Source organism: Ruditapes philippinarum, unplaced genomic scaffold (genome assembly GCF_026571515.1).
Source record: "Ruditapes philippinarum isolate M1 unplaced genomic scaffold, ASM2657151v2 ctg5748_1_1_1_1, whole genome shotgun sequence".
NCBI classification, from domain to species: domain Eukaryota; kingdom Metazoa; phylum Mollusca; class Bivalvia; order Venerida; family Veneridae; genus Ruditapes; species Ruditapes philippinarum.
The window spans coordinates 40734-52509 of record NW_026860122.1 but is presented as its reverse complement, the minus strand read 5'-3'; the positions used below and the strand labels follow the sequence as shown (position 1 = coordinate 52509).

Sequence of the window (11776 nt, the reverse complement as noted above, 5' to 3'; positions counted from 1 at the left end):
CGATCTTGGAAACCCCCAAATTTTAAATTTAGAATACCTTTATAAGGGGAAAATTAGCATGGGTGACCAAAATGTCTCATTTTTTCCCCCAAAGGGAAAGAGTTTGTTTTACACAAAATTTAAAAACTCAACATTATTTTTACCATGTCTTATATCAGATGTCATTTATTCAGTTCTCTTCCACTTGCATCCCCCTTTTTCTGTCCCCCCCAATGTCTCCTGACGGGTTGCGCCAAACAAATTATCAGTGGAAATACCTAAAGCACCAACATAACCTAAACAGTGTATGCCCCATTTCCCCCAAACCTTTCCCTACAAACCTTCTGCATCTATGTTTCACTTCCCTTCGTTTTTATTTTAGGCTTTATCATTCAAAGTACCAATGTAACGAATTTCTGCCCTTGAATGACCCCAAAAATTTGGAAAAATGGAAATATTTCGAAAACTTTTTTGTCCGTGCTCCCATTAAGAAAAAACAACAAAAAAAAAAAAAACGGGGAATGATTGCTTTAAAGTGACCTGGTGACGAGACCCTTTTCTTGACAAAATAATTTTTTAAATTCCTTTAAATTTATTTTTTAAAATTAAATGTTTTTTACATAGAAATTTAAAAATTTCCCCCTTGTCCCCTTTTTTAGGGCCCTTTCCAAATTGCATAAGCTTAAGTAAGATAAAATCTCCCCAATCTTTTCATAGTTTCTTCATTTTTAAATTTTAAAAAATTCACCAAAATCATACAAAAAAATACAAAAAAATTCATACTTTGTAATTAATGATTTGTTGTCCTTTTCCCAAAGGGGAGGAAAATTTTGAAAAATTTTTTGGGAAATTTATCTATTGTGAGAAATTTGGGCGTTAAAAAGGTAAATAATTATATTACATTTTTTTCCCCTTTTTTTTTTACCACGTCATTTTGACTTTAAAATTCAAACAAATACTTGGCAATGTAATAAAAAAAGTCTTTCCCACCCGCAAAGAAAACTGATGAATATCCCCAAAATGTTATGAAAATTCGATCCCTCTTCGCCGTTTTTGTCCGTCTTTTTGTTTCTATTTATTTGTTTCTTTTTGTCCCCCGCTTGAAAAATTTCTTCCCTTGCTTGTCGAATCATTTTTGCTCCCCATCGTAAATTGGGTTTTGGTTCTCGTTTCCCTTTTCTTTTCGATGCCCGTCACATAAAAGGGGGACTTAAAATTTCCTGGGAGAAAACAATTTTCGATAAATAATGTCAAAATTTAAGGTAAAATCCAAAAAGTTTCACATATGAATAGTTCCTGTTTTCTCCCCAAATTAATTCTTTTTTTCCCAATCATTTCGGGGGATACCCAAACAATTTTTTTTTGGGGTCTCCGAAATACAAAATTTATAACTTAAAAATATTCAGTCATTCAACATTGGCAAAAAATTTGTAATAAGTCGAACGAATAAATTGTTTGAACCCAAAGTAAAATATGTGCCAGAAAATAAACCGCGTGCATGTTTAAAAGATAAATTTTCTGCATGTAATAAACTTACGTTCTGATAATGTTTTGCAGTACCTTACTTTTACACAAGATTTAAAGTTTAAAAAAATAAAAACTTTACTATTTGGGTCGTATAAAAGGGATCGCTTAGTGCTTTAAAGAGGTTTGGTGAAAATTTTTTATTTTTCAAATAATTTTCTTTTAAAACCCAAATTTTGTTTTAAAAAATTAAAATGTCGTTGACAGTATATGATGGAACAAAAAATCTTTCGACCTCTGCATCATAAAACTTTCTGTTCTTTAAGCAGGGGCGCGCGATACTTTAGGGGAAATTTTTAAAGATGTTCCCCCTTTTTTCCCATTAAATGAAATCGAAAGGGTTTCGTTAATAAAAAAAAACCAAATTCCCATAAAACTTTTCATGAAAAAAAGTTTTTTCTGAGATAAAATGTTTTTAAATTTTTTTACCGGAGAAAAAATTTAAAACTTTTACCAGGTGACAGGTAAATTTTTTAAATTTTTTCCATTTTCTCGTACGCGCTTGAGCATTAATTTATATAAAATATCATCAAAGCATTGCGCGTTTCAAAAAACCCACAGCTTTTAAATTTATTTACCCCCATGCTAAAGTCAATTTAAAGGAATTTGCAAACGAAAAAGAAAACATATTTTAAAAAACCTTTCAGGGTTTTTTAACTTAGACGTCAATACACAGGGTATATAATCAAAACGGAGGTTTGAAATTCGCCGTCCCCACGACGCAATTTTCATATCACACATTCATTGGGTCATGGGCCGAATTCGCAGTTGAAAAATCCACTTCACCCAAAAAAGGGACATGGGGTTTCGAATGTTTTTTAATAATATAAAAATTTAGGCTCCGCCCTCATCCGTCCGTTTTCCCCCATTGGCATTTCACGGGACAGAAATTATATGGCTAGAGTGACAATAAATGTAACTGTTCTTTCTCTTTGATGTCATTCATTGTCTGTAATGCTTTTATTGTGGCTATTTTCTTTTGGGTGTGCTAAAAAGAACAATAGGAGAACAATTAGAGTAGCAACATAATTTTACTGTCCTGTGAGAACGTCCGTTCTTCCGCCGTTCACACTTTTGTGGTCGGTCCATAAAATTTGTCATTATCAAAGGAATTCAAAATAAACTTTGCACAAATTATTTGTTATAATAAAGACGATGTTCATGCGCCAAACAACCGTCACCTACTTCCCAAGGTTCAAGGTCCACTTGGAGGTCAAACATGAACATAGTATGTTACAGGGTATTTTTTGTGCTCCGGACAAAACTTTTTCAAAGATCAAAGGATTGAAAATTTGGCACAAAATCACTATAACTAAGACAAGTGTCATTTTCGTAACACCTGCATCTCTACAAGGTCAAGGATACAACTTTAGAGGACAAAAAAAAAAACATATTGTTAAGTTTATATTTTTTGGTCTCTAAAAACTTTTATAGATTTTTAAAAATTTTGGGCACAAATAGCACAAAATAAATGTTGTAGGGGGGGCCCCTTCCTGTCACACTTGGGGTCAAAGATTACATAGTCTGTTTTTATTTTGTGCCGATCTATAATTCTCCATGTTAAAGGGGATTTTTTTAAAAATTTTAAAAAAAAACAAAGGGAACAAGCAAAAGTTCCCAAAAATATAAACAAATTAGACACTGAAGCAACAATCCCTCAGGAGGGAAAATAAACAACATTATTATTACGGGGGGTTTTTACAGCCCAACGGACAAAAAACACCGGGTTTTGAGATACAACAAAAGTGCACAAAAATAGGAAAAACATAGACACTGAACGCCGAACAATCCCTTGAGGATGAAAATATAACAACATTGATTGCATGTACGGGGAGACTTTTTACAGCCGCCACACGGCACAAACAACACGGTTGTGAGCATACAAGCAAAAGTGTCACCAAAACAGTATGGAACAACATAGACACTGAACGCCGAACAATCCCTTGAGGATGAAAATATAACAACATTGATTGCATGTACGGGGAGACTTTTTACAGCCGCCACACGGCACAAACAACACGGTTTAGGTCAAAGCTTAACATGATAGATTTTTAAATTCCATGTTTCATTTTATTTCTTTAACAAATTTATTGTTGCATTTGCAGATCTAGCATTGATCATTATTTTGAACTGAAAGTCTTGAGATTCATACCTCAATCTTTTGAAATAGCACACTTTTATGCTTCATATAAAACTTCCCGAGGCGGGGGACGTTGGTAACTCATTACTTTAAAATAATCTGCTTTTTTGAACTTCTTAAAAAAATCTGCTCCTTTTACAGAAGGCCTAGTCCAAGGTTTTCGCAAATAATATGTTTTCACTTGCCATTTATTTTAGTACTGATTTAGTGTCAACACTTTTATCAAAGAAATATCTATTCAAAAAAAATTGTTGGATTCATTGTCTAATAACTTCATCGTTGGGTATGAAATGCATGTCAGTGACATGCAGAACTAACACACACACATATACCACGTAAGCACCATAGCAACGGATCGTTATGTCATGTTTTTCAAATTTTGTTGATTGCGAATCGGTTACATTTCTGGAAAATATAGAATGAATTGTGACATTTGGGAAGTTAATATCTAAATCGTTTAAAACTTGCAAATGGCATAGAGATCTTATCTTTACGTCAAAGCTAGATGTTAAAATTACCTACATTGGACTGTATGCATTGTATATATTGAAGCATATTGAAGGAAATATGCTCCCTTTAAAAATCATAAGTCTTTTATGATAACATGTGTCACTTTACAGAATAAACAAGACATAGTTGTAACAGAAAGTATCAACAGCTTTTAGTGACATTAAGGTTAGTATTTACCTTATCACTGCATAGTTCATTTTGTTTAATACCTTTAATGTTGTCTGTATCATGCTTAGATACACTGCAACATAAAAATACAACTACAAAAACCAAATAATAATAATAATGATGAAGCAATCGTTGTGTCAGATAATTGGCTTCTAGTAGTAAGGAATACAAGTGGTACATTAAATTTTGACTCCGTTTAAAAATGACCCCAGTGGTTAAATATGACCCATGGTCACTTTTTAACATTGAGAATTGACCCTGCCAATATTGTAGCATTACATTTTTGATACAAAAGTCGTTGAAATCTGATCAGTCATTTAATAACCATGAAATATCGTAATACTTAATTTTAGTTTACCGTGCCATTAATGTGTTGATACAGTTAAGAGACAATCTTAATTTCAATAATTACAATATGAAACAAATGATTTTTTTGTTTAATATATAACGAATCAAGGAATGTTTACAGTGTGTTTCATAATAATATACATAAATTTGTCATACAACATTACATAGTCTTTTAACATCTCACCGAATTACTGTACCTTTATTTAGTAAAATGGCGTAAGTCTATCCGTCAAATCAGTGTATGAATTATTTGAGAAAATATCACTTACTAATAGGTGGTTTGGTCACATATCATGGTACAAGTTACATCTAAAACTGAATATGATGATATGCATAGTCTCTCTTCTAGTAATTCATCGACATATCGATTCTATGCAAATTAGATATTTCAGAAACGCAATTGTACAAGTACAGGACGTTCGTTTCGGTTGCGGTTTAGTTTTAGTAGGTATGGCTTTTGCTCGGTTTCCCTCTTGAATAGTATATCATTATGCTCTACGTGTTAGTCACTTTCTCACTAGGTTCTAATCAATATTTACAATATACACTTCAGTGTCAGTGTTTATTCAATTCACCGGTGAACAATTGTTTAAGTTTTCTATCAGAACTATTTTGATATCATTACTTTGACCTTCACTTTACCATTTGATAGAACGGTAATCCATTTTGAATGCGTGCCTTGTATTTCTTTTTTTCGTCCATTAAGATTAACCTGTTCGATATACTTATCATGTCAATCCGTCTTCTTTGCTTTGTGTTATAACCAATTCCCTATAAAGGGAAATAAAAGCAAATCTGTTGATCTCTCAGTAATTCCCTTTTGAAAAGGGCGCTTTTTATATCAATGAGACAAAACAAAAGAGCAAGCTTATTTTGGGTACAAAAAAAAAAGCATTTTTTTTTTTTGGTTTTCAACAAGAATTGAAAACTGAGTAGAAACGTGCTTTTATAAAGCCCAAACTATGGAACTTTTTTTTTAAACTAATATTAGTTTTTTTAAATTATAAAATAAATTTAACATGAACAAAAATTATTTTTATACTTTACTTACAAAATGATAACTCAAACAGACTTTTATTTCAAACACAAAATTTATAAATGTACATTTTACTTTAAATAAAATTTTAAATTCTGCCCTTTTAAAGTAATTTCACGAAAACGGATTGAACTTTTTACATCTTTAACATTCAATCCCCACCTTCAGCTTTTAACATGATATTGGCTTTTTCTGATCTTTTATGAACTCTCTTCATTAAATTGAAAGACACCATAGCAATAACGAAGGTTACAAACATAGAAAAACTCAAAAATATATTTGAATAAATGAACCACATTTGTGAAACTTTGTCCATCAGATATCCAACTAAAATAGGTACACCCATAGTTCCAACACAATTAAAGATAAAGAAAATACTCGCCATTTTACCTGTCAGTGTGCAGACATTTTTAGACAACCACGAAAATGGTAAACCAAATAGAACAGACATTCCAAAACCAATGACTCCAATGGATATCCACTCCAATATGATTTGATCAAAAATCACAGCGAGCAGAAATATCACCGCACCAGAAAGACATGTGGAACTTAATATGAGAATCATGGAAGACATACTGATAGACTTTATAATAACAATACCAGATAATCTTCCAATTCCAAAAGTAATCCAAAAGACAAGAAGACGCAACAGATCCCATTGCCTTACTCCATTTTCGCTCCGATACTAAAAATGACATGAGAAATCCTGTAAACTATTTTGACTAAACGACATAGAGCAACAAAGCCGACGCTAACAACATGGTAAATGTATATTTCATCCTCTTACTTATGAAGTTACCGATTTCGATGAGAAGTAAATTTCACATGCCGACACATCATTGAGATTTTCATAAACACTGCCGTAAAAAACAGAAAGTCGCAACAAACAAACTCGCCGACAATAAACAAAGGAGTGCCGTCACACTGTATGGAATATAAATCATAGATTCTCCGATATCAGTTACAGAAATGTTGCCAGTTATTTCTTCTTGTACTGCTAACTTGTCAGTAAATTTCACTGTGTGTTTCAAATACAGAGGCACAAACGTTGAAACATTTGAAAAAGCGTTCAAAATTGGCTGGAAATGTAATTGTTTTCGCTAGAAAAGGTTCTGCAACCAAAGGGGATATAATCGCTCCAACACTAAAAGCAAATTGCATAGCTTGCAAATAAGGTCCAGCTTTCTGTTTCCACACAAGAGCAATGTCAGCAATCGCCGCTAAAATTGAGACATATAAAATGTAAATGCAAAACATTTTGGTATATATAGTTTTGCTAATTTTGTTTCCATACTATACTGAAAATCTAATGTAATACAAATGCGATTATCATGACAACCTTCATTGGTATGAAAACAGCATTACTTTACTCACTACTCACAAGGGCTCACTTACATAAAAAAGATTGATACCTATCTATATTAATTACCAATTCAACAGACAAGAAAGACAGGTAAATGACATGTGCAATTTCTTTATAAATAAGTATTTAATTGACATTTAGAAAAAAAATAACCTGTTTCAAAAGAAGCTGCGCAAACTCCATGAAACCCATGAACGACCAGCATTGCCGCCAGGTGGTAGCACCAAGGTGCTACGGCAGAAGAAATTCCCATTATTATAACAATAACGACAAACACACCTATTTTATTGAAACGATCATAAGCAAAACCGCCGCAGATAGCTCCAAGTAACCCACTGAAAACAAACAAACACTTTAACAAACTCATTTTCAGTATGAAAAATTCCAAAATTTGGTTGTTTTGTTTTTTAAAAAAGATATAAGCTTAATAATGTTCTAGAAGCATTATGTTCCTACATCATTGACATTATTGTAAGGTCAAACATAATGTGGACATTTTTGAGTCACTTTATCCATTTTTTCATTAGTCAAATTTCCCACTTTATGATACTTTACTGTGTAATTTATTGGGTGGCTTTTAATGTACAAAACATCAGTTTATTCGTTTATCTTTAAAATTACTCGTTTTGATGTTTTGATTAATTTCTTTATCATAAAAAGTAGAAATTGTTTTGGTATTAAAATAACTTTAAAAGGTAGGAATAATGTAGTTGAAAGGGTCTCTTTTCGAAAGGAAAAAATGATTCTACTAAATTTTTGCTAAGCCCCCAAATTTCGTTTAAGTTTAAAATATTCTTTAAAATATTTAAAATACCGTGGCACGAAAAAGGGAAAAATTTTTTTTCCCGTTCAAAAAAAAAACTGAAAAAAAAAAAGGTCAAATTTATTTTCTTTTTTTCCTGCCTTTTTTGACAAGAAGAAAAAACCAACTTTATCAGGATTTTAAAAGCGAAACCAAAATTTTCAAATTTTAAAAAGGGCTTAAAATTTTAATTGGGCAATAAAATTAAAAAAATGGGTGTAAAGACAATAAATTTTTTCCCGTATCCAAAATAAAAATTTAAACCCGGAAACGAGGGATGCTTGCTTTCCATGACCAAGTGGCGAGACCTACTTCAAAAAACTACTTGCGTTTAGGTTTGTGCAATTTCAAAACTTGTTGAATAATATTTCTTTGTCATCTAGAGCTTTTCTGTTTATTCACGTAATAATCTACATAATAACACCAGACAACCTCATAAAAATATTATAGTAGAATCTCTACAACTTACCCTAGTGATTTAGCTGTAAATATCCAAGATGCCGTGGCAAGATTCTCGTCTATTATGATTCTAATATCAGGTAAAGTTGGACCAATCAAAGCGTTTCTCCACCCCTATTATAGAAGTTATAATGATTATGTTTACTGTATTGGCATGCGATAAGTTCCTGAACAAATGAAAATTAAAGTTATTTCAAAATATTTTTATTTAGCTCACTCACTGTAATAATGGTTGTTTTACCAAAATATTCGGCTTGTCATGGAAAACTTCTTGGAAAACTTAATATCTTATTAATAGAATACGTTTTGTAATGGCCATTAGTATGGGTTACCAAAATACTCATTTTTGTCCGTGCTGTAGGGAAGCAGTTTGTGTACACAAAAAATCACTCGGCATTATTATACCATGCCATTATATCAATTTTCTGCTCACTTAGAGTCGTTGAAGAGACAAAATTTCTTGAAAGTATAATACGTCATTGAGGATAAACTGCGGTTGCATACAGGTGATATTTGCAGTATCCTTTTGTAAATTATCTTGTGGCCACGACTTATTGTCTTCTGACCATTACTTATTATCTTGTTGTCTCAAGATAACTTTTTATCTTGTGGACACAACTTACAATCTCGTGGCCACAAGTTAATAAGTTATGGTCACAAGATAATAAGTCGTGGCCACGAGATAGTATCTTGAGACCACAAGGTTATAAGTTGTGGCAACAAGATAAGTCGTGGCCACGAAATAATATGTCCCGAGACATTATCTTGTGACCAAAACTTATCATCTTGAGGCTTCAAGATATTATTCCGGGCAACAACTTATTACCTTGTAGTTTCAAGAAACTGTGACGAATTCACCGCTGTCGCAGCTTTTGACCCACCGCTTTTTCAAAAGCTATGACCAGTGTGATATTAACTTTCGTTCAAGATGAAACGACTAGTTTCATTGGCTAAAATAAGTTGTCGCCACAAGATAATAAGTCGTTGCCATGAGATAATGTCTCGAGACATCAAGATAATAATTTGTGGCCACAAGATAAAATCTTGAGGCCACAAGATAATATGTTTATCATCTCTAGGCCACCGTAATATACAGCATACATTTAACTCCGGTAAATAACCTACAACTGTTATCATACCGAATTTACATACAGCGCTTGCACGCATGCAATTTTACACATTAAAGACGAATGCAAGGGCTAGATATATACATACATCACAATGTAATCTACAAGGAATGTTTGAAAGTGAACGGGCCCATTATAACTGTTATACCGTAAATAGCTATACTGATAGTATTGAGTATTGAGTACAAACCACGAGAGAATTATATGTGGATGCCGAGTTTCCTAAACAAGTTTATTTTGAAGAATGTTTGGTCTAAATTTTAAGAATAATGAAACATATGTAAAGCAAGCTTGAAACAAATACACAATGTATTTGGCAATGCATTAAATAACATAATTATTACCATTGCAAGGATACAGATGAATATACAAAATGTATGCAAAATTCGATGTCTATTTGCCGTGTTATCTGTGTTTTTGTTCTGTATTTTCCCATTGCTCCCGTTCTCTATTACTGTTTCGTTTGTCTCACTTGAGTAAAATATTTGCTTGCCTGTCGAATCATTCTTTTCACTCATCGTCAATTTATATTGTTCTTTATGCGTTCTTATCGATGTCGTCACATGTAAGGGGACTAATAATCCTCGAGCAGCAAGTTCGATGATAGTTTGAATTAATTTCACAATTAGGGGAGCTCACATATAATGAATAGTTCCTGCTTGTTTGTTAACTTTACCACTAACAATTAATTTTATGATACTCAAGAATGTTTTTGCTTTCTTTGCCAGCTTGCGTAACTGAAAAATGTAACTACGAGATTCAGTCATTCAATATTGATAACAAATGTCTAAACATATATTATAAGTCTACCAAATATTCTAAAGTGTTCTTACCATGTATAAACCGCGCATGTAAATGATAAAAGTTACTTCATATGCGATAAACTAACGTTCTGATTATGCTACTAGTACCTTGCTATCTACACAAGATTAATAATTCACCGTAGGGAACGTGCAGTACGGAATCGACTTCGTGGTTGCATTATAAAATTTAAAAGATGGCAGTCATGAAGGTAGGTGATTATTTTATACTTTCAAATAGTTTTCTTTAACAACAATTTCTCTTAATATTTTAGAATTCAAAGTACTGTAGATAGCATGTGACAAAACTATAGTCTGCCATCTTGAAAAAATCTGTTTGGTAATGACAAAGCGCGATATCGTGTCTTGAAATTAGTTTGGTAACAACATGATCAAGTAAAATTAGATCTGTTTTTCACTTTCCCTTTACTTTAATATTGATGAAGAGTCAATACTTTTGTCAACGAAATATCCAATTTAAACAAAAAGCAAACAAAACAAACTTTTGTTGAACTCGTTGTCTTGTGAATAGACTGCTTCAAAGCGTTGGATGATATCTATGTGACGAGAAAAAACTAACACGCTTATACCATGGAAGTATCATAGTAACGGATCGTAATGACATGTTTTTTTTTCAAATTCTGTTGATTGCGAATCGGTTACATTCCTGGAATATATTGTATTTATTGTGACCCTTCGGGAGTCATAATCTTAGCCAGTTAGAATTTGCAAAATGATGTAGAGTTCTTACCTGTACGTCAAAGCAAGATGTTAGAGTTACCTACCTTGACCTGTATAAATTGTATATATTGAAGTATCTGGAAGGAAACGTGCTTCCTTTTTATCTTTACCACGATAAGTCTTTTTTAATATTTTTTTTCAAAATGAAACAGACCCGGCCTAGTCAATTTTCGCTTTCTTTATTCTATAGTTAATCTGTCACATTTAAGTCTTTATTCTGGACTTCTATAAACTCAGCAGAATTCTGTATTTCATTCTGTATTCCGTTTACAAACATCACGAAGAACTGCGTAGATCTACCTGTTATGAGCTGGAAGAGTACACAATGTATATTGGCTCCATTCTCACTAGTCGTGTCCAACAAAGTAATACTCAGTATTAAAGTTACCGAATGGATTCCTTTGTAAACAGATGTTTATCGGCATTGAATCACAAGGAGACACAGAATAACTTTTTCCCATGTTTCTGTAATTTATGACAATCTGAATTGTGTTTTTTTCTTTCTTGAATATGTGTGGGAATATATAGTAACGTGTTTTTCCAAGATAATTATTTCCCTATATAGTTATGTCATGGTAAATCAGTATTTATCAATGATCTTAAATATATAAAGTTAACCAATTGAAAGCGTGTTGTGAAGCGCTCAATGATGTAAATAAGTTAGGAATTGAAACTACTATGGTCACTATTCCAAGATTTACGATGTAATACGATGATATAATACGTACTATTAAATAAATTAGTAAATATGAATTAAAGAATAAGCATTGAATGATACA

General features: G+C 32.3%; 1 protein-coding gene across 1 annotated transcript; it reads right to left on the bottom strand.

Moving 5' to 3' along the window:
• Positions 1–6509: 6509 nt before the first annotated feature.
• Positions 6510–10718, bottom strand: LOC132758966 (sodium-dependent glucose transporter 1-like). Its single transcript, XM_060750672.1, has 4 exons — positions 9801–10718; positions 8340–8443; positions 7222–7403; positions 6510–6925 (listed from the first exon to the last, which is right to left on the bottom strand). The coding sequence occupies exons 1-4, from the start codon at positions 9972–9974 to the stop codon at positions 6711–6713; spliced, it is 675 nt and encodes a 224-aa protein (XP_060606655.1). The 5' UTR covers positions 9975–10718; the 3' UTR covers positions 6510–6710.
• Positions 10719–11776: the final 1058 nt, after the last annotated feature.